General features: G+C 47.8%; 1 protein-coding gene across 3 annotated transcripts in view; it reads left to right on the plus strand.

Moving 5' to 3' along the window:
• LOC100346950 (calpain-13) overlaps nt 1-21948 on the plus strand; it is a 137717-nt gene that overhangs the window by 54682 nt on the left and 61087 nt on the right. The window contains exons 3-4 of one of the 3 annotated variants that reach the window (XM_089326590.1): nt 496-585; nt 877-1143. In XM_089326590.1, the coding sequence (XP_089182716.1) occupies nt 496-585; nt 877-1143 (357 nt within the window). Of the gene's footprint in view, nt 1-495; nt 586-876; nt 1144-16138; nt 16246-19455; nt 19804-21948 lie in introns of those variants that run through there. The other 2 variants (XR_016229505.1, XR_016229506.1) reach the window with 2 other exon arrangements.

Genomic DNA, 21948 nt, shown 5'->3' on the forward strand with positions numbered 1-21948 from the left:
TTCTACTTGCTTTGCTGCCTTTATCCCTGCATCCTTCAGCATAGGGGAAACCAGGTTGGCAGGAAGCGTTTGCTTCCTGTGCTTTATCTCCTTCTGGATCTTCCAGCTGGGAGGCTGTAGAAACCGTCCCCAGATCTTAATATGTCCAAGGAGTAAGGGATTCTGCAACTAGGAGCTGACATTTTGGCACAGTGTATTAAAATGCTGCTTGCCATGCCGTCATCCCATATTGGTGGGCTGGTTCAAGTACTAACTGCTAGTGCACCTGGGAAAGCAGCAGAAGATGGTCTAAGGACCTGGGCTTCTGCCATCCATGGAGGAGACCCAGATGGAGTTCCAGGCTCCTGGCTCTGACCTGCCCCAGCCCCAGCAGTTGTGGCCATTTTGGTGGTGAACCAGCAGATGGAGGATCTCTCTCTCTCCCCTCTGCTCCCCCATCACTCTACCTTTAAAATAAATCCATCATTAAAATGGATACTCTGCTCTCTTCTCTAGGAAGAAGATGCTGGCTCAGGAGAAAGCACCTGATTCATGTGCTAGAGTGGGCACACTCCATGAGAGGCACAGGGCTCAGCGCTTTCCTGGGTGAGGATGGCACATGGAGGCAGGCTGCTACCCTGAGTCTTTTCTCAGCACATCCTGTGTGCTGAGGGAAAACACCAAATCCCTGAAGCGGGAGGAAAGTGAAGAAATGGAAAGATCTAGAACCATTGAAAACCACAAACAAGGCAGCTGAGAAATCAGCAGTTCAAAGTCACAGGGAATGAAGGGGGAATCAAGGGTTATGGGGAGGCTCTGGGGATCTTGCTAATTAAAAAAAAATCAGTATCCTCTCTCTCTCCCTCTGAGAGTTGCTGGTGTCACTGTTTAACTAAGGTGGAGCATTAGCAACCTGGTGTGCCCATATAAGGAAGAGCCAAAGAGGCAGACACTAGCAGCTGCCAGCCCTGCCGGTCTGCTGGCCGTTCTTCCCCCGAGACTGCCGCCCTCACCTGCCGGACCTCTCTCTCTGCCCGTCCTCTCTGCCACTCTCCATCCCGCGGAAGTGCTGCAGCTCAGCCTGTGGGCCTGCTCCGTCCCGAGCCAGCTCCCTGCAGGAAGGCTGCTGTCGGCACCCAGCAGACACACGTGTCTGGGAGTCAGGTACGGACTGAGTGGTGGTCTCCAGGAGCTCGGGGTCAGGACAGTCCTCCAAATGGTGCTGGCCTCCACGTTGCCCCAGAGAGCTTCTTTAGCTCACAGCAGCTGAGGCCCCACCCCCAGAGGGATATGGAAACTGGGGATGTGGAGGTAGATGGTTCAAGGATGGGCTCTATGAAAAACCAAGAGATGAGTTAGTTTTCTAAGAGAAACTCCTGTAAACTATGCAGTTGTGGTAGCCAGGATGTCAGTCATTGAGCTGCCTTTGCTATCTGCTAAAGTGACAACCTGGAGGGCTATGTTGACCGTAAGGGACACCCTGATGGTGGCCATCCTGTGCTCTTGGTTCACTGATGTATGGCCTCTGACATATAGTAGGTGTTTAAGAAATATTTGGTCAAAGGAGTAATGAGTCCCACCCTTTGTTTTCTAATTATTTAGCTTAACAGTTATATGAGAGACATTGAAAAAATGTGAATTAATCACAAAAGGCAGGTCGCTGTCACTTCAGAGGGTCAGGTGGTCCCTACACCCCACCAGCTGTGTCACTGCCTCATTCCTGTGTTTCTGCAGCTGTTGAACCTGCGTGACCTCTGAGATAGGATGCTGTTCTCAGGGAGACAGTTCTAGCTGGATAGCTCGACCCCAAACTAACCAGATTAGAGCAAAGGCAGTGTTTCCCCTCTGCAGTTCCAGCTGGGCTGCCCTGTTTGTCCTGGGTCACACATAGAACACTGCTAATCCCCAAGTGGTGTTCGCTGGGTCTTTAGTCAGCAGATTCTCTGGAGTTCTCCCACCCTGTACCCAGCTTGATGGAACCTCTGTTTTTCTTTGCAGGGGTATGGGACGGGGCAGGTAGCAGCTACAGAAAGCCTTATGTATTTGTATCCTTGCATTGATTGATGAGTATACAGTAATCTACTTATTGTATAATAGGTAAGAGTTACATGTAGCATCAGCTCATTACTCCCAGTTTGTAGATGGAAAGCTGACTTACTGCCAAGTTCATGCCAAATGCAAATGACAGAGCTAGGGTTCTGTTGTGCCTGGTAGTCTGTCTTGTCCCTTGGTTACTTAATTATATTCAAGGATCCACTTGGAAGAATGCCTTAGAAGAAAAGCTGCTAACAAATACAGAAATTAGTGACTCACCTGCCACCCTGAGGGCATGCTTGATGTCAAGCTCTGTGTTAGCAGTGTGGCTTCAGGCATGTTTCTGTGCATCCCTTGGTCCTAGATTCCTCTTCACTAAATGTGATAGTAACAGTATCTGCCTCATCCAGCTATTGAAAAGTTATACAAAAGTATTAGCATTGACTTGCACAAGAAAAGTGCCCAAGAAATTTTAGTTATTGCTGTTGATATTCTTTTAGTCTGGGTTCTCTATAAAACAAAACCCGAGGCAGAGAAGAAGTGCTAGTACACTCACTGATCTGGGTGGGTACAAAACCAAGGCAGTGAGAGAAAAGCACAGAGAATGGGAGCTGTACAAGGTGATGGTCACTCCACAAAAAGACAAGGCCAGCCACCTGGGCCAAAGCAGGGCTCTGGCGGACTAGCTTAACAGCAACATTGTGTCTGTGTCCTTCAATAAGAGGGTGGAGAGGGAATTTATAAACCAGCTCCTCATGTCTCCTATCTCTTCTTGTTCAAGGTTTGACCCCTGGTGAGTTGGCTCTACCACCCTGCTTCCTAGTTTGTGTTATCTGACCTCTTTCGCAATCACCAGTAATTCCGGATCCTAACCCTTGTGGCTTGGCACAAATCTGAGTCCAGATGTGGTCACATCCTTGGCTGGGGGAACCGAGAGTCCCAGAGAAAGGTGTGGCTAAGGGAACTCGAGACAGTGCCTAGATATGTTCAATAAAGACCAAAGTATCATTGTTAATATTCTCTGGACATGGTGCAAAACTCTATTGTTTCCTGGAATCACCTCTTTCCCATGAGAAAGCCAGGAAGAGGTCTTCAAGTGGGCTGGTCCATGCCACCACTGCTCAATCTTTGGAAGAAGTCAGGGTGAGCACATCTCAACCCCTCAAAGCTTAGCCTGGTGAGAAAGCCTAAGACCACACAGATGTTAGAACAGAATCCAGAGAAGACTGTTAATTTCTTACCACCCCTGGAACTCAATTTATTTTCCTTCTTTTTAAGATTTATTTTATTTATTTGAAAGGCAGAGTTGCAGACAGACAGACAGACACACACACACACACAGAGAGAAAGAGAGAGAGAGAGAGAGAGAGATCTTCCATCTGCTGATTCATTCTGTGAATGGCCACAATGGCCGGGGCTGGGCCCAGCCAAAGCCAGGAGCCAAAAGCTTCATTCAGGTCTCCCATGTGGGTGCAGGGGCCCATGCACTTGGGCCATCTTCCACTGCTTTCCCAGGCCATTAGCAGGGAGCTGGATCAGAAACAGAACATCTGAGAATTAAACCAGTGCCCATATGGGATACCGGCATTGCAGGCAGCGGCTTAACCCATTACACTACAATGCCAGCCCCGGGACTCTGTTTCTTGAACAAGTATTTCTAAATCAGGATACCCAGAACATAAATTCTGGGCGTTGTTGCTGGGAACTCATTGATATAAAGTTTCTTTGATCAAATATTTGAACAAATGTTGCCTCCTCCTTTTCCCTCCTTGGAGACTCATGATTCAGATTTGTACATAAAGGCCCTGAGAAGACCAAAACAAAGGAATCGGCTGACCTGAGAGCACCAGCACTTTCCAGAACCACTGGTTGGAAGCACTGATTGGGGTCCTAGTGGCTCTGGGCTGTCTCTCTCTGTCTTGATCCAGAGTTCTCAGGGGACCTTCCTCGATTATGCACTACTTTTTGCTTTGTACAAATCTTTCTGAAAAGGAACAAGATATATATTGTGATATGGTGGGAGGCTGCAGGGTGCATGGAAAGCTCACTAATCTGCAAAGTCAACAACCAGGAAAGCTCAGCCAAGCCTTGCTTCCTTGTCTTCATAATGAAAACAGAGGAATAAGGCACCCCAGGGGAACTCCCAGCCCCTTGTAACCTGGAATGTTCAGATAAAAGGGAGCAAAGAGTGCCCCTTACCCTCCTTACCTCGTCCTGAGGCTGTGGTTCAGACAATGGGTTGCTTCTACATTATTGGACCAAAAGAGGGCCAGGCCTCTGGGGTCAACATCCTTGTCCACCAAATAAGCCCTCAGGGACCTTTGGAACTGAGAGTGTCCATGACCTTGAAAGGAACAGCCCTTCCACCAGCACTGGGCCCTTGGCTGAAGGCTGGGTCAGCCCTGCCGTGCCCACCTCCTCTGCCTGTGGTTCAGGACCTGCCAGGAACTCCCACTCAGCTCAAGGACTAAGCTAGATCCCATCATGCCTATGCACCAAAGACGCACAGAGCCGTTGTCTCCATCATTAATGAGCGCATGTCTGCCTACAGGAGCTGCAGTATCTTCCCCCCAAGGGCACAAGGCAGGAGAGGTCATGGGCTCCCAAGCCATTGGACTGGGGGCCCCAGTCCTCTTAGTCAACCACTCTGTCTTCTCCCCAGTCTTATCTGTAGCCAGGAGCTGCTGCCAACCTGCTGAGCTTCCTCACTAAGCTTCATCTCCCGTAGCCCCAGCTTCCTCTCGGGAACTGAAGAGGCTTTCAGATGGCATTGCCTGTGGGACACATGCAGGCCAGAGGCTTTCTGAATAGGCTGGTTGCTGTGACTGGTGGCCTGGCCTGGGCACCTCGCTATAGCCCAGGGACTGTCTCCCCCTGCACTGCCTTGGAACCCTTGCCTGCTCCCTCAGCCAGGTCACGTTCCCCAAGTGGGCTTAGGACTTGCCATGGCTCACTGACCGCCTCACCTGTTCTGGAATGCAGTCCAGGTAGGGGGAAGGTCGAGGGTTCTCCTGACCACATGCCCGTCTCTCCTCACCCTGCTCTTCTCCACTCCCCTTCTGATTCTCACGCTGCCGCCCCGCCCACACCGGCACGCACATTGACACAATTGTGCTTGAAGTTCATGCTCTCTTGTGCTGCTCTTTCACATAGGTACTACAGAAAAGTTCTTGGTTGTTTGTGTTCTATTTGAGATGCAGAGAGATGGTTGGGGGAGGGGAGGAAGAGAGAAATGGATTGATCCCATCTGCTGCTTCACTCCCCAGATGCCTTCAATGTCTGCCATGCCGGGCTGAAGCAATGAACCAGGAACTTGATGGGGTTCTCCCATGTGGGTGGTAGGGACCCAACTTCTTGGGCCATCACTGCTACCTCCCAGGGTGTGCACTTAGCAGTAAACTGGAATCTGGAATAGAGCCAGGATTGAACCAGGCATTCCAGTATGTGGAAATGGGATATGGGCATCCCATTAGGCAGCTTAACACAGGCCCAGTGCCTGCCCCTAACTCTTATATTTGAAGACTTTCCCCTCCCATGTACACACACTGTCCCGGTTCCCAGAGATGTGACCTTACGTGTTCCATAGAAGCTTTCTTTCAAAAAAAATCTCAGAACAAGAAAGTTGATCTGGGCCTCCCTGGGAGCCACTGTCATGTATCCCTGAGCTCCTGGGGGGGATGGCTCCTTTAGCTGGGCTGCTGGCACTACTGGCTCTCTCTCCTCACCCCTGGCACCCCCAGGCCACAGTGGGAGAAGCCATCGGCAAAACTAGAATCAGACTCCCAGTCCAGGGTTGGACCCTGTCGCTCCCCGTCTTTGTGGAGGAACGACACAGGACCCTGCGCTGTTCTTTCGTCTGCTCGGCCCTCCCCGGGTTTGCTGCTGGTTCTTCCCGGGTTGGCTGCCATCCTTCCACCTCCCTGGAAGGGCGGTTCCCCCTGGCCACTTTCCCCACTTCCGCGGGGGAGCGGCACACCGCCGGCCGGCTCTCTCGGGGGCTGCACGGGTGTTCCTTCAGATAGATGTTCCCCCTTAGATGTTCCTGGTGCATGTTGTCTCTCTCCTCCTTTATAGTCCTCTTCCACCAATCCCAACTCGGCTGCCCACACGCCGAGTATGCTGCTCTCCTCCAATCAGGAGCAGGATCAGCTCCTGGAGGTCATCACTCAAGTTGGCAAGAGGCAGCTGCGTAGAAGCTGTTTTCTCCTCTCCCAGCGCCATATTGTGGGAGAGCAGATGCATAGAATAAGTCTTAATTCCAGTAACTTAGTCTAGTCCAGGTTGCTCCCCACAGATCCCCCTTTCTTTTTATTTTTGGCGTTGATATGTGCCTGTCTTCGGTGCCCCGCGGCACACACTCTGCTCTGCTTGCTAGAGTTGCCCACAGGTGCTTACAAGCCCTATCAATCAGGCAAACCGAATCCGGGTCCTCTCTTCGCCATGTTGTGAGGAGGTTTTTAGGCGCTGATGCATGCCTGTATTCGGTGCCCTGCAGCGCACGCTCTGCTCTGCTAGAACTGCCTGCAGGTGCTTACAAGCCCTATCAGGCAAACTGAATCCAAGCCTTCTCATTGCCGTATTGTGGGGAGACTTATTGGTGTTGATAACATGCCTGTCTTTGGTGACCTGCAGCCGCCTACAGGTGCTTATCGTCTTACTAATAAGGCAGACCGAATCCAAGCCTTCTCATTGCGGTATTGTGGGGAGACTTATTGATGTTAATTCGTGCCTGTCTTCGGTGACCTGCGGCGCATAAGCTGCTAGCTGCCCGCAGGTACTCACCACCTCCCTAATTATGCAGACCGAATCCAAGCTCTCTCATTGCCATGTTGAGGGGAGGCCTTATTTTTCTCTATTTCTCTACCTCCGGGCATTCCTATCTTTCCTATTTTACTTCTATCTGCCAGCATTCCTATTTCTCTCATTTTACTTCTAAACTTCTGTTTCTCTTATCCCTGCGGCTTCCCGGCGCCCGCCCCGAGGCTGCTTCTCGGTGGCTTGTCGCCCCGCGGCGGCTTCCCGGCTCTGCGCCGCTTCAGCCCGCACTTCTCTCATCTGCGCGGCTTCCCGGCGCCTGCCCTGCGGCGGGCTCCCGGCTCTGCGCGGCTCGGCTTCGCGCGCACACTCCGCGGTCTCCATGCCCTTCGCATCCGCACCACGGCCTTGCGCTAGCCCCACGTTCCCTATCTACTCACACCCCGTGCTCTCTCTGCACACGGCGGCTTCCGCAAGTCACACAGCGTAGCTTACGTTTCCGCCACCACCGGTATTCAGTCCAAGTTCCCCGGACTAACCTGGCGAATTCCAACCTGGCGGCCCACGTCTCTGCCTCAGGTTCCAGATTTTCACCTTTTGCTCCCCGGGCTGACTTGAAGAATTCCAAGCTGGCTTACGTCTCCGCCTCGGCCTGCACTCGCGGCTTCATCCTCCCTAACATTTTTCTCTACCTGGTATGTTTCCCTAAGTTTTCTTCCAACAATATTCCTCCCTCATTTCTCCTGGCCTCTCCCCACAGTCCGTATCCAAGTCTAAGTTTCTTATAGGTTTCACTTTCACTTTCAACCTGCAGTCCGTATCTGAGTCTAAGTTTCTTCTTGCTTTCACTTTAAATCCTAACTTCTTTCCCACAGTCCGTATCCGAGTCTATGCCTAGGCTTTCGATAGCTTCTTCCGGCACCTTTTCTGTCCGGCTTTTCCCTAGGCTCTTTGCTAGTCTCTCTCTCCGGTATTTTCCACTTCTTCCCGTTTCTTCCCTCCTAAGTTTCCTATCCAAGTCACGGCACCATTATGTCGCTCCCCCTCTTCATGGAGAAATGACACTAAACCCTGCCTAGGCTTCATATCCGAGTCACGGCACCATTATGTCGCTCCCCCTCTTCATGGAGGAGCGACCCTGAACCCTGCCTAGGCTTCATATCCGAGTCACAGCACCATTATGTCGCTCCCCGTCTTCGTGGAGGAACGACACAGGACCCTGCGCTGTTCTTTCGTCTGCTCGGCCCTCCCCGGGTTTGCTGCTGGTTCTTCCTGGGTTGGCTGCCATCCTTCCACCTCCGTGGAAGGGCGGTTCCCCCTGGCCACTTTCCCCACTTCCGCGGGGGAGCGGCACACCGCCGGCCGGCTCTCTCGGGGGCTGCACGGGTGTTCCTTCAGATAGATGTTCCCCCTTAGATGTTCCTGGTGCATGTTGTCTCTCTCCTCCTTTATAGTCCTCTTCCACCAATCCCAACTCGGCTGCCCACACGCCGAGTATGCTGCTCTCCTCCAATCAGGAGCAGGATCAGCTCCTGGAGGTCATCACTCAAGTTGGCAAGAGGCAGCTGCGTAGAAGCTGTTTTCTCCTCTCCCAGCGCCATATTGTGGGAGAGCAGATGCATAGAATAAGTCTTAATTCCAGTAACTTAGTCTAGTCCAGGTTGCTCCCCATAGACCCGTTGCCAATGTGACCTCCACCCAGCCTGAGATGCCCAGAGTGGCCAGATTGGGATTCCTGAGGTCACAGTCAGAGGCCCAGAGGCCCTGCCATACCTGTCTCTCCCCTGTGCCATGGCCAGAGGCAGTGCTTTGGGGTGGGGATCTTTTGAGAGCTCCACCTGGAAGTCACAGCGATTGTGTTCTGTCTTCCTGCTGTGCGTTGGTAGCCACATCTGAGGGTAGGCACGCGTGGTGATTGTGGCCCATGGGTGCTGGAAGCACATGAGAATGGGTGTCCTCCCTGGCTCTCATCTCTGTATCTTGGCCTCTCCTCCATCCTCTGCCTCAGTGTCTGTCTCCCCTGACTGCTGTCCCTGGCCTGCGCTCTCTGTCTCTCAGCCTCTCTGGTTGAGACTCCCTGTCATCCTGCCTTTCTCTGTGTGGTCCCTCTGTCTTTATCCCAGCCATTGTCTATTTTTCTTTATCTCCCATACAATGAAACCTGAGACAGTAGGCTAAGAGCAAATCCTTTAAAGAACAAATGGATTATCTAAATGAATCCTCAGCTGCAAATAACCTTTTTAAAAAAGAAAGAAAAATGTATGGAAAAAGGACGCCAGGGCCTGTTCTCTCTGGTGAATGCCTTTGGGAAGTGAGAAGCTTGGAGCCTGGGTCCTGCCTGTGGTCTCTGTCTGAATGAGGAACCTGTGTGACACAACAATTTAACTTGATCATGGCAGGCCCCGACCTCCTAAACCTAATCCGATTCCAAGAAAACATGAATCTGCTAAGTGGGAAGCACATCCCTTCTTCATGGGTGAAAAAATAAATCTATGCCCAGAAATATTAACTGTTGGTGTTCCTGAGACACATATAGTTCTAGAACCCAGAAATGTTACTCTGCCGTGTCCAAAGGCTACAACGGACAGTCTGCTCGGGAGCTGTAGAACCTGGGAGGAGTGCTCTGTGCTGGGTGTAGGCTGCAGCAGAAGGTAGACTCAAGACTTGTAGAACCCAGAAAGAGTGTTCTACTGGCTGTGGAGTCCACTGGAGATGTGTGGGGCCCAGAGTGTTCTACCATGTCCATGGACTACAATGGATGGTCTCCCAGAGAGCTTTCTGTGCCTTTAGCATCATCGAGTGATACATCTCACAGACCTTTGAGGAAGCGTAAGGAGAATCCACCTAAATGTCATTAAAAGGAATAAAACGGTCAGTGGGTTCCTGTGTTACTATCTGCCCAACAGTAGCTTTTAGGGTGGGTAAGTCCCTTAGTCTGAGTTCAACACATGAAGCAGTACAGTGGGTAAGTCCAGCCTCTTGTTGTTCCAGGTGGAGAGACGGAGGCTGGAGGCAGGAGCGACTTGTCCACAGCTCAGACACTTTAGTGGAGCAGCACAGATCCCTGCTGCCAGGCAGGTGTTCTCTGTCACCACCCGGGGTGTCCAGGGAGCTCTGAGTCCCCTTAGGCCACGAGTCCCAGAAGGAAGAGGGGAGGGTAGGGTATCCTGACTGTGGAGCCCAGTGGGTAGAGGGTGGGGTGTCCTGACTGTGGAGCCCAGTGGGTAGATGGTGGGGTGTCCTGACTGTGGAGCCCAGTGGGTAGAGGGTGGGGTGTCCTGACTGTGGAGCCCCAGAGGGTAGATGGTGGGGTGTCCTGACTGTGGAGCCCCAGTGGGTAGAGGGTGGGGTGTCTTGACTGTGGAGCCCCAGTGGGTAGATGGTGGGGTGTCCTGACTGTGGAGCCCAGTGGGTAGAGGGTGGGGTACCCTGACTGTGGAGCCCAGTGGGTAGAGGGTGGGGTGTCCTGACTGTGGAGCCCAGTGGGTAGAGGGTGGGGTGCCCTGACTGTGGAGCCCAGTGGGTAGAGGGTGGGGTGTCCTGACTGTGGAGCCCAGTGGGTAGAGGGTGGGGTGCCCTGACTGTGGAGCCCAGTGGGTAGAGGGTGGGGTGTCCTGACTGTGGAGCCCAGTGGGTAGATGGTGGGGTGTCCTGACTGTGGAGCCCAGTGGGTAGAGGGTGGGGTGTCCTGACTGTGGAGCCCCAGTGGGTAGACGGTGAGGTGTCCTGACTGTGGAGCCCAGTGGGTAGAGGGTGGGGTGTCCTGACTGTGGAGCCCAGTGGGTAGAGGGTGGGGTGTCCTGACTGTGGACCCCAGTGGGTAGAGGCGGGGTGTCCTGACTGTGGACCCCAGTGCGTAGAGGCGGGGTGTCCTGACTGTGGACCCCAGTGCGTAGCGTCTGGGTCTCTGCTGCCAAGCTGCCTCTCTCGGGGCAGTTGGCCTCCAGCTGAATCCAGCCACCAGCAGGAGGTGGACGGCTGTGTCCTGAGTGCTTATTTCCTTGGCACCTGCTCTAGGCCTGGGGAGCTTCACAGCTTTCTATAGAAAGTCAGAAACCACGAGAGGGGCTTCTCTCTCTTCTCCCTCTCCTGTGGCCCTTTGTGGCTTCTTTCAGAGGGTGAGGAGCACTCATTCACCCTCCACCTTCTCAGCTTGATTAAGCAGGAAGCAGGTGCCCCTCGGCGGCGAGGATAGTGACATCGCCCTGCTTTCAGGCCAGACCACCAGCCCTGAAGCTGGGGGTAGGACAGCAGTCTACTCCAAACACAGCCCAAGCTTCTCCTGTTTGCTCACGAGCCTCAGTTTCCCCTTCTGCAAGCTGAGCTGTGCATACTCTTCCCCTGAGGGTGGCCTTTCTCAGGGCCGTGAACCTCCTAAAGAGCTTTCAGGCCACAAAGCCTGATTCAGAAGCAGAGACGGTTGCTAAATTCCACCTGTGAAATCTGACACTTCTGTCTGTTCTTACACTCAGACCCTCTCACACAGCTGGGCTTTGGAATTAGCCCTGTGGGAGCCTGCGTGGCGGCATAGCGGATAGAGCCACTGCCTGCAACCCCAGCATCCCGTATTGGTGCTGGTTCGAGTCCTGGCTGCTCCACTTCCAATCCAGCTCCCTGCTAATGCCCTGGAAAAAGCAGTGGAAGATGGCCCAAGTATGTAGGCCCATGCACCCATGTGGGAGACCCAGAAGAAGCTTCTGGCTTCAGCCTGGCCCAGCCTTGACCATTGCAACCATCAGTCTCTCCCTCCACCCCTTCTCTCTGTAGCTCTGACTTTCAAATAAATAAATATGAAATAGGCCTTTCATATTCTCCCAGCTTGGGTTAATTTGTACGTGCACAAAATGCTCTGTCTCTTGCCTCTCTCTCTGCCTACTGCTCCCCTCCTTCTCTCCCATCCATTTCTCCCTCTCTCTTTCTCTTCCCTCTCATCTCTCTCCCCAAAGCACTGAGGTGAAAGTGGTTTTGCTCAAGTTTCTTTACACAAAAGAGCAGTTAAGTGCCTTATTCGCTCCACTCGAGTGGACAAATGCCTCTCCACGTGTTGAGCAGTGTAATTAAACATGCATGCGCGAGAGGGCCAGGGCCTCTTCCCCACCCCCCTTCCCCGCTCCTTGTTGGAAGAGAGAGTGGCAGGCCCAGGCTTCAGGCTCTGATAGTTTTCATTCGAGCTGTGGAATCGTAATGGGTGTTGCAGGAACACTGTGGTGGGAAATGGATCGCTTCTCGTGCAGGGTGTGGGCACCGCTTCAAATGAGTATTTGTTAAGGGGAAGCCATCCCTTGTCGTGTTCTGCTACATTACATCAGATTTATGTCCATTGTTTGGAAAAGCACCAGCCAGGAGAGAGCTGTGTGCATCAGTTCTGGGTGGGGAACGATTGAACGCGGCTTCCTGTCTCTTAGCTGATTGAAAGCAAAATGCAAACAAAATCTCCTATTGTTGCAGGCTGGGCTGAGCACATCCTGCAGGTAGGGCCATCAGGGCAGCCCCTGTACCTGTCTGTGTGGGGTTCATGGAAACTGCTGTTTTGGATCCTGTGCCCAGCAGGAAGTGTCTCAGTGGTCTGGTGGTTGAAAATGTGAGGCTGAAAAAGACCAACCGTCGAGGGAGAGCACAGCAGGTCCAAGGTGCCCAGGCCTGCTGCATTCAGGGGCTGTACGGGGCCACTCTTGACAACCAACCTCCCCTACATGGCTATTTCCACGGAATGGTGCTCTTGTCCAACTTTCCTCAGTAATTCGTGCCCTCAGCAGCTCCTTTGTCTATGTTGTCCAATGGGGCAGCCACTTGCTGCTTGTGGATATTTGCATTGAGATGCAAACAAATGAAAACGGGATAAAAAATTGGATTTCAACTTCTTAGTCACAAGGAGCATGTTGAGAATCAGTAGTCACCTGTGGCCAGTGGCTACTGAAGCGGACGGTGTAGATTTGGATGTTTCTAGGCTCACAGAAAGGTCTTGAATCAAAATCTCTCTCACTCTCTCTTTGGTAAAAGTACAGGCTAAAGTCTGGTTTTCTTCACAGGAGCAAAACCTTGAGGGTCAGATAAATAGGGAGACATAGGGTTACAGAGCCCATTTTGGGACCAGAGATGGTTAAATCCCAGCTATTTCTGACCAAGATTATTCTGGAAAAGCTGCAAGGGTGGGGTCTGATGTAGACCCCTTAGTCTGCCTTCCAGTTAGCATCTCTATGGTGCCAATTCTGCTTCCCAGAAGGGCTTTTCCACCCTCCTTGTACTCCTCAGTGGACAGCCCCCCGCCAGTATGGCACATTTGGCCAGTTAGAAAAAGTCACCACCTCCAGGTGGATAGGAATGCACACCAGGAGAGCCTGCTGGTGAGCGGGGGTGCTTGCCACTGCAGCCAGGTACTGACACTCAAACAGCCATCTCCAGACACCGCGGATGGTGTCAATGTGTCCCTAGAATTGAACACAGAAGACCCCCTGGGGGTCAATCGACAGCAGCTTTGTACAGCAACGTCTCACTGCCAAGGAGACTGTTTGGATCGGGAGGAATCTTAGTTTGCCTCCTTTTCAACAGGAAGTCAAGTAAGGCATACTTACAAAATGGGATTTACCCAGGCAGACCCACTCCTGGGACGTGCACACTTCACTTTCAGATGGGAAGGCAGATTTCCAGTTTCCTCTGTAAAATTCCATCTTCTTTTTTTTTTTTTTTTAAGATTTATTTATTTATTTGAAAGTCAGAGTTACACACACACACACACACACACAGAGGTCTTTCATCCGCTGGTTCACTCCTCAACTGGCCGCAATGGCCAGAGCTGCACCAATCCAAAGCCAGGAGCCAGGAGCCAGGAGCTTCTTCTGAGTCTCCCATGCGGGTGCAGGGGCCCAAGGACCTGGGCCATCTTCCACTGCTTTCTAGGCCACAGCAGAGAGCTGGATCAGAAGTGGAGCAGCCAGGTCTCGAACTGGCGCCCATATGGGATGCCAGCACCTCAGGCCAGGGCATTAACCTGCTGTGCCACACTGCTGGCCCCCATCTTCTTGGTTTTGAGGTCATTTAGAATCTTAATTGTACCATCTGTTGGTTAATGGTTATTCCTGTATTTTTATTATTCAAAATGCTGAAAGACTTGAAAAGGATCTTCATTTTCATTTCAACAACTTCTTCTACAACTGCGATGAAATGTTGAACAGAGCAGGACAAGGAGATCTCTGTGACTGTTACAGTGCAATTGTTCCAGGATAAATCAGAATCATTAATCTATCATCTCTGGGTCAAGTAGAAAATTCTATTCACTGCACTGTCACTTACTATGCTACAGTGCTACAGTGCGCTGCTGTACTACATGTTATACAACTCACCCTGTTTTACCGTCTTACAGGTAGAGGACATAGGAGCTAAATTTAAAAAAAAAAAAGAGAAAAGGAAATGTCTGTATGTATCAGTATTGCTGCAAAGATAGTTTTGTAAAACTTTTTTAAAGCAAATGTTTTACATATTTTTGTCTTTCTCCAAAGTAGGGACTCTATTTAGGGGTGTGAGTAGGGAGGAGAAATGGAGGGAAATTAAATACTTGGCTTTAATGAGATTATTACCTGTTTTTAGAAATATCAGCATTATTTCCCAACAAACACTTAAAAATATCTCTTTGCAATTCCATCACAGAATTTGGCTATGAATACCAGGCTTCTTAAAAATATTATTTAGAACTATAAAAAATTTAAATCAGTGTTTTAGAAAAATGTGAATCACAAATAAATGTTCTATTTTTTAGAAAGTCTCACAATGTTTCTTCTATTAAGTTCCTATAACAATTAACACATGAGAGTAGGTGTTTAGCCCCGCTATTAAGATGCCCTCATCCCATATTGGAGTACCTGGCTTCGTGCCTGGCTCCAGTTCCTGTCTCCAGCTTCCTGCTAATATAATCCTGGGAAGTAGTAGTGATAGCTCAAGTAATTGTGTTCCTGGCTGCTACATGGGACACCTGGATTGTGTTCTTGGCTCCCACCTTTGGCCAACACACTCATCCATTGTGGGCACTTGAGGAGTAAGCCAGCAGACACGGATGCTTGCTCTTTAACAAATAAATAAGTATCTGAAAATAAAGATGAACATTTGGCTCAGCTTCTAAAAGTTAAGCTGATAATTGTTTGTAATACATTTCTATCTGTGTGAAGTGGAGGATATCTGTTCATCAGTAGACACTGTAAAAACAAAGAGGATACACCTGAGTGGGAGAAGATAGTGGTAACACAACCAACAAAAGACAAATGTCCAGGGTAGGGGAAGAATTCCTACAAATCAATAAATAAAAGACAACACAGTGGACAAATGGGTGTAAGATATAAGTATTCATTTCACCAGACAGGGAACGGTGAATGGGGAAGAAACATATTGAAAGATACTCAATCTTCACAGTAATCAGGGAAACAAATTAATACCACAGGGAGTTGCCCTTTCCACTCTCTAGACGGATACAAATAAGAAGCTTGCCAATACCAAGGGTGAATGAGGATTTATTGCAATGGGAGCTCTTACAGCGCTGGTGAGGTTGAAAACTGGCACAAGGACAGGAGATAGCTAGTTGTACAGAAGAGGAAGTGAGTGAAATCTAGCTACTTATTAACCTGATGGGGTTAAAAAAAAAAGAGTTGTTGATGCATAAGTTGATGCATAACTTTAGTTGTAACTGACATACAATAACTGAACATAACCTGTATACCTTGGTGAGGTGTTTTTTTTTTTTTGTTTTTTTTTTTTTTTTTTTTTGGGACAGGCAGAGTTAGACAGTGAGAGAGAGAGACAGAGAGAAAGGTCTTCCTTTTTTTCCATTGGTTCACCCCCCAAATGGCCGCTATAGCTGGTGCACTGCGCTGGTCCGAAGTCAGGAGCCAGGTGCTTCCTCCTGGTCTCCCATGTGGGTGCAGGGTTCAAGGACTTGGGACATCCTCCCCTGCATTCCCGGGCAACAGCAGAGAGCCGGACTGGAAGAGGAGCAACCGGGACAGAACCGGTGCCCCATGCCTTGGTTTTTACACATGTGAAACATCACTATACTCAATATATATTTCTATCACCCCCAAAGGTTTCCTTATAACTCTTTTTAATGCATTGCTCCCTACATCCACATTTGTGAGTAACCACAGAATTTCTGTCATGGTACATTAATTTGCATTTCTAGGATTTTATATAAATGGACAATATGCTGTGTACTGTTTTGATTGGTTTCTCTCGGTATTTTTGTTTTTTGAGATTTATTCATGTTGTGTCTATCAATAATTCATTCCTTTTTATTACTGAGTAGTGCTTTATTTTATGGTTATATTATGTCACAATGTGTATATTCATTCACCTTGTGACAGAGTTTGGGTTGTTTCCAGTTTTTGCTGTTGAGTGGAAGCCTGTGTTGAGCTTTTATCTACACAGCTTTGCATGAACATAGCACTTTCATTTCTCTTGGGTGAATTCTTGGGACTGGAATGGCTGGATCATATGGTATGTGGATGTTTACCTTTTTAGGAAATGTTTAAGACATTTTTAAAGAGAAGTTTAGGAAAACTTATTGCCACTGTTTACTGATATGTCTGTACCATTTTGTGTATCCACCACAATGTTGTGAAGGTTCTGGCTGCTTTATTTTCTCACAATTACTCTCCTCTTTCCAATTTTAGGCTTTCTAAAGTCTATGGTGACTTTTCAGTATGCTATTAATTTCTGTATCACTGGTGACTTATGGTTTGGGACATGTTTTCATGTTGATCATTGCCTGTACTTCCATGTTCTTCAGTAAAGTATCCATTCAGATCTTTTGATTGTTTTCATGGATTATTTTTCACTCATTATTTATCTCTTCTTTACATATTCTGAATACAAGTCCTTTTTTCTGATATATATGCCATGAACATTTTCTCCTGATCCAGATTTTCTTGTTTTCTTAATGATATCTCTTTAACCTTGCTAATGCCTAAGTTAACGTCCCTCTGCTTTTTTTTTTCCTAGTAAGGCTTGTAAATTTTTCTGTGCTTTTTTGTAAAGATTTGTGTTTTTGTTTATTTGCGAGGCAAAGTTGGAGAGAGGGAGAGACATAGAGAGAGATCTTCCATCCTCTGGTTCACTCCCCAAATGGTCCCAATGACCAGGGCTGGGCCAGGCCAAAGCCAGGAACCAGGAGCTTCTTCTAGGTCTCCCTTGTGGGTGCCATAGGCCCAAGGACTTGGGCCATCTTCTGTTGCTTTCCTTGCCTATTAGCAGGGAGCTGGATCGGAAGTGGAGCAGCCACGTCTGTAATTGGTTCCTTTGTGGGGTGCGGGTGTCTCAAGCAGAGGCTTAACCTGCTATGCCAGAATGCCGTCCTCCAAGTTTTTATGTCTTATCAAATACATTTCCACTTGTCTCAATTGTGCAAATGTTTTCTCCAATGTTGTCTTTTGAAATGTAATTTTAAGATTTACCTTTAGGTCTATGGGCCTTTGCACTTGTGTGTATGGTGTGACGTGTAGTCCAGGTTTGTTTACTCTTTTCCATATGGCTAGCCTGTTGATACACTTTTATTGGAAGACTTTTATTTCCCCATGGAGCTGCCTTGGAACCTTTGTATTAGTTCACATAATTGACCATACACGTGTCTGGATTCTGCACACTGCTCCATCAATCTACCTGCCAATTGTTTGCCCTTATTATAGATTTATAACATGTATTAAGGCCCAATTAATTAAGTCTTCCAGTATTTTTATTCTCTTGAAAATTTGGACTATTTTAGGTCCTTTTCATTCAGATGTTTATTATAGCATCAGCTTGTTGATTTCTAATAAAAAGAATATGCTGGAGTTTTGGTTAGTATCATGTTGTGGAAATGCTATGGGTAAATAAATCAGGGGGACTTGTCATCTGCTCATTACTGAATCTTTTAATCAACGACTCTGATATTTCTCTCCATTTATTTAGGTTTCCTTCAGTTTCTTTCATCAAAGATTTGTTGTTTTTTATGTAGAGATCTTTTGTTAGATATGTTCCTATGTCTTTTTTTTCTAAGTGCTACTATTTTCCTGTTGTTTCCTACTGTTTACTGCTATGATTGGAAATACAAGCTGTTTTTGGTATTAACCTTGTATCTGTGACCTTGCTAAGTTTAATTATTATTTGTAGTAGTTGTTTTGAGGATCTCCCACCATCAAGCTGTTAAAGTAGGGGCCACTTTTTCTCCTTTATGATCTTTTGGCCTTTTCTCTTTATTGCATGGGCTAGGACCTTCAGTACTATGGTTAATGTAGTGATAAGGGTGTCACCACCTTCATTCTGACAACAAAGAGAAGAAAATACACTCTTCTATTATTAAGCATGATGTTACCTGTAGGTTTTTCACAGGTTCCCGGCGTCCATTTAAGAGCGTTACCTACTGTTTCTAGTTTTCTCTGAGTTTTTTTGTTTGTTAGTTTTTGTTTTTTAAATCATCAATATATGTCTTTGTAGCCCTTCAATGCAGTGATATGAAAACCAGTCTTCCATTCCTGGGACAAACTTAACTTAGTCATGATAAAATATTTATTTGTTTTCTTACATTATTGCAAAGAGTTCATTTGCTAAAATTTTGTCAAGGGTCTTTGCATCCCTTTGCCTTCATTGGAGAATATTGGTCTGTAATTTTTTTTCAGGGGGTGTATTTCTTTATGAGGTTTTGTTAGTATGGTGCTGAACTGATAAAATAAACTCAGCAGTGTCTGTTTCTCTTCTACTCTATTTTCTGAAGAATGTTATGTGAGATTTGTGTTACTTTGTTTTTGAAAGTATCATACATTTCACCAGTGAGATTTTGTGGGCCTGGGGGTTTCTTTTTGAGAAAACCTTTGATTAGCAAATTGAGATTCTTTGCTGGGTATGGGATCATTCAGAGTTTCTGTTTTTTCTTATACCAACTTTGGTCAGCACATTTATATAGCTCATCAATTTTTTAGCATTGGATTGTATGTGGTATTTTCCTGTTAGTTTTTAATGTCTTCAGGATGCATGATGACAACCATTTTATCAATGATGATAGTGATATTTGCTCTCTCTCTTTAGATCTTTTTGGCTTGACTGGGAGAGTGTGTCAATTTGTTGACAGATTTTTACTTTTCCTGTTTCCTCCATGGTCTATTTTATTAAGTTGTGCCCTTGTATTTCTTATTTGCTTATTATTTTGAGTTTTTTTTAAACCTGACTTATGACATCATCATTCATTCATGAGTTATTTGGGGTTTTCTTAAATATCCTATTGCTATGAAATCCAGCCTGCGCATTTCGTATAGAAGAACAACTGGGAGGAAGGGGGAAGGTGAGGTAATAATGCCCTTACCCTGTGCCCAGGCAGGTGTGATTTAGATTCAGCTGTGCCTATGTTTTCACAACTCTTCATTTTCAGGGTGGGGTAGAGGGAAGAAATGCAAGGAGTTATAGGACAAGATTAGAACCAGAAAAGTAACTAATAATGGGTGTTTTTGCCTAAGGCTTCATAGCTTACATCTCCTGTCTATTTTCTCATTGGGTTTTTGCATCAAGCATCCTTGGTGAAAGAAGAAACTTAGGTGCTCTGTGCTCAGAAAATTCCCTGGGGATCAGAGAGCTATGAAGGGGCAGAATGAGGACTAGAGGCCAGGGATCCTGAAGTCATTTATCTTCTGTGAATCTTTTCTATGTATGACCATTCTCCAACAAAAGGGCTTGCCAGTCCTGTGTGTGAAACCCTGGAAGTGAACTTCAGTTTCTTCACTGAGGACTTCTTCGAGCTTCTTGTGAATCCCCGTAGAGATTGATCAGTATGAAATGTTTCCCAAAACAATTTGGCCACATAAGCTGCTGGTTATGATGCACATCAGAAAGCTACTGCTCCACAGGACACACCCAGGAAGAGCTGCTATGTGACATTCATTCTGACAACACCTGCCAGCAGTGCATTGAGTATCTGTTATGTGCCTGGTTTGGCGCCAGGTACTGGCAGACCAAAAATACTGTGGAGCCCCATTAGCAGGATGTTTGCCTGCAATGACATGAACAGTTCAAAGAGAAAGGGAGAGCCTGGTAGGTGGGAGGTGTGTGTGTATGTGTGTGTGTGTGTGTTGGGGCAGGGTTTGGGGGAGGAGTTGTTGAACAAGCTTCCCCTGCCTACCTTCCCTTTTTTCCACCAAGGTTCGTCTCTCAGTTGATGATGCTGTGGCACAGTGGGTTAAGCCACCGCCTACATTGCCAGCATCCCATGTAAGCACCAGTTCTAGTCCCGGCCGCTGCACTTCCAACCCAGCTCCCTGCTAATGCATCTGGGAGAGCAGCAACAGGTGGCCCAAATGGAAGATGAAAGTAGATGGAAGAAGATGCGTCTGTCTCTCCCTCTACCTCTGCCCACCCCCAACTCTTCCTTTAAATAAATACATCTTTAAAAAAAGATAAAGATGCTCCCCTCAGAGGTGCCCACCTCCTCCAGCATTAGATGTATTCCTGTGACTGGTCCCCACAGCCTTTCTGTTCTCCCTAGGCCTGGGCAGGCCAGTCAAGAGTGGCGAGCAGCAGCAGAGCTGAGGACACAGGTCTGCCCGCCCACTGTGGCCCTGCCCTCTGCCAGCCTCTCTGAGCCTAGCCTGTCCAGGGTATGAGCACATCCTCCTCTTGGGGCTGTTGGGTCTCTGCACATTCTCTCCACACCCAAAATAATTGCATCACATGGATAACTGGTATTAATTGACCGCTGTCCATTTACCTGTCCATGTGATAGGCATCTTACAAGTGTGGCTTCCTCTGCACCTCATAGCACCCCTATGATGTGTGTACCACTACTATCATCTCCACTTCACCAATGAGGAAAGTAAATATTAGAATGGGAGTTCCAGGGGCGGGCACTGTGGTGCAGCGGGTTAAAGCCCTGGCCTGAAGCGCTTGCATCCCATGTGGGCGTCGATTCTAGTTCCGGCTGCTCATGTTCCCATCCAGCTCTCTACTATGGCCTGGGAAAGCAGTAGAAGGTGGCCCAAGTCCTTGGGCCCCTGCATCCATGTGGGAGACCCAGAAGAAGCTCCTGGCTTCAGATCAACCCAGCTCCGACACTTGCGGCCACCTAGGGAATAAACCAGTCGATGGAAGACCTCTCTCTCTGTCTCTAGCTCTCTCTGTAAGTCTTTGAAATAAATAAAATAAATCTTTTTTTTTTAAAAAAGAATGGGAGTTCCTGAAGTCCAGCCAGGTCACTACCCCACCATGAGCAGTGGGGTTCTGCAGGTGGGCTGGGAACCAGTCAATTTTTTTTAAAGATTTATTTATTTATTTATTTGAAAGTCAAAATTTTTTAAAGATTTATTTTTTAATTTGAAAGTCCAACTTACACAAAGAGAGAAGGAGAGAATCCGCTGCCTCACTCCCCAACTGGCTGCAACAGCCAGAGCTGCTCTGATCCGAAGCCAGGATCCAGAAGCTTCTTGGGTTTCCCATGCAGGGTCATACGGGTACAGAGGCCCAAGGACTTGGGCCATCTTCTACTGCTTTCCCAGGCCATAGCAGGCAGTGGCTTTACCTGCTATGCCACAGCCCTGGCCCCCATGTGAACCAGTTTTATGATGCTGATGGAGATGTGAAGCAAGTCTTTAGATGTTCATTTTCTCCATACAAGTAAGGGCTGCTTGCTAGAATCCCCGATTGTGTTATTAAGGGTAACCAGTTTAATTTTCATGAACTAAAATTAGCTCACCACATGAGTTGATCTTATGTGCTAACATTTCACAGAGAGGTGGGAAGTTTGGCAAAGCTGTCCCTGAGCACACACGGAGAGCTGGTAAACCTACAATTTTCACAACTCTTCATTACCAGGTGTTACTGCCTTTGCCTTGAGTTGTCAATTTCTGTCACTGTTTTCTTGCTCTTGAATGATGTCTGGCTGTTATTTCAGCTTTCATCACTGTTTATTTAATTTGTTGTGGACTTAACCCTATTGCGAATGGTGAGGCATATTGGATATTTCGACTTGCTATTTTACAAAAACTATGTTGAAGAAATGTATATATCATGTTAAGTAAAAACCCAATGAAATTGTGTATATTTAACCATTTTTTACCTTAGGTTAAACCATACAAAACTGACTATATTTAACCAAAATTACCTACAAATATGACAGTTACACATTGTTCCATCTACTAGTTCAAATATAAATTATTCATATCCTGTTTGCAAGACAATTGTATG

Source organism: Oryctolagus cuniculus, chromosome 2 (assembly GCF_051225735.1).
Source record: "Oryctolagus cuniculus isolate XC-2025 breed Fujian yellow rabbit chromosome 2, ASM5122573v1, whole genome shotgun sequence".
Taxonomy (NCBI): Eukaryota; Metazoa; Chordata; class Mammalia; order Lagomorpha; family Leporidae; genus Oryctolagus; species Oryctolagus cuniculus.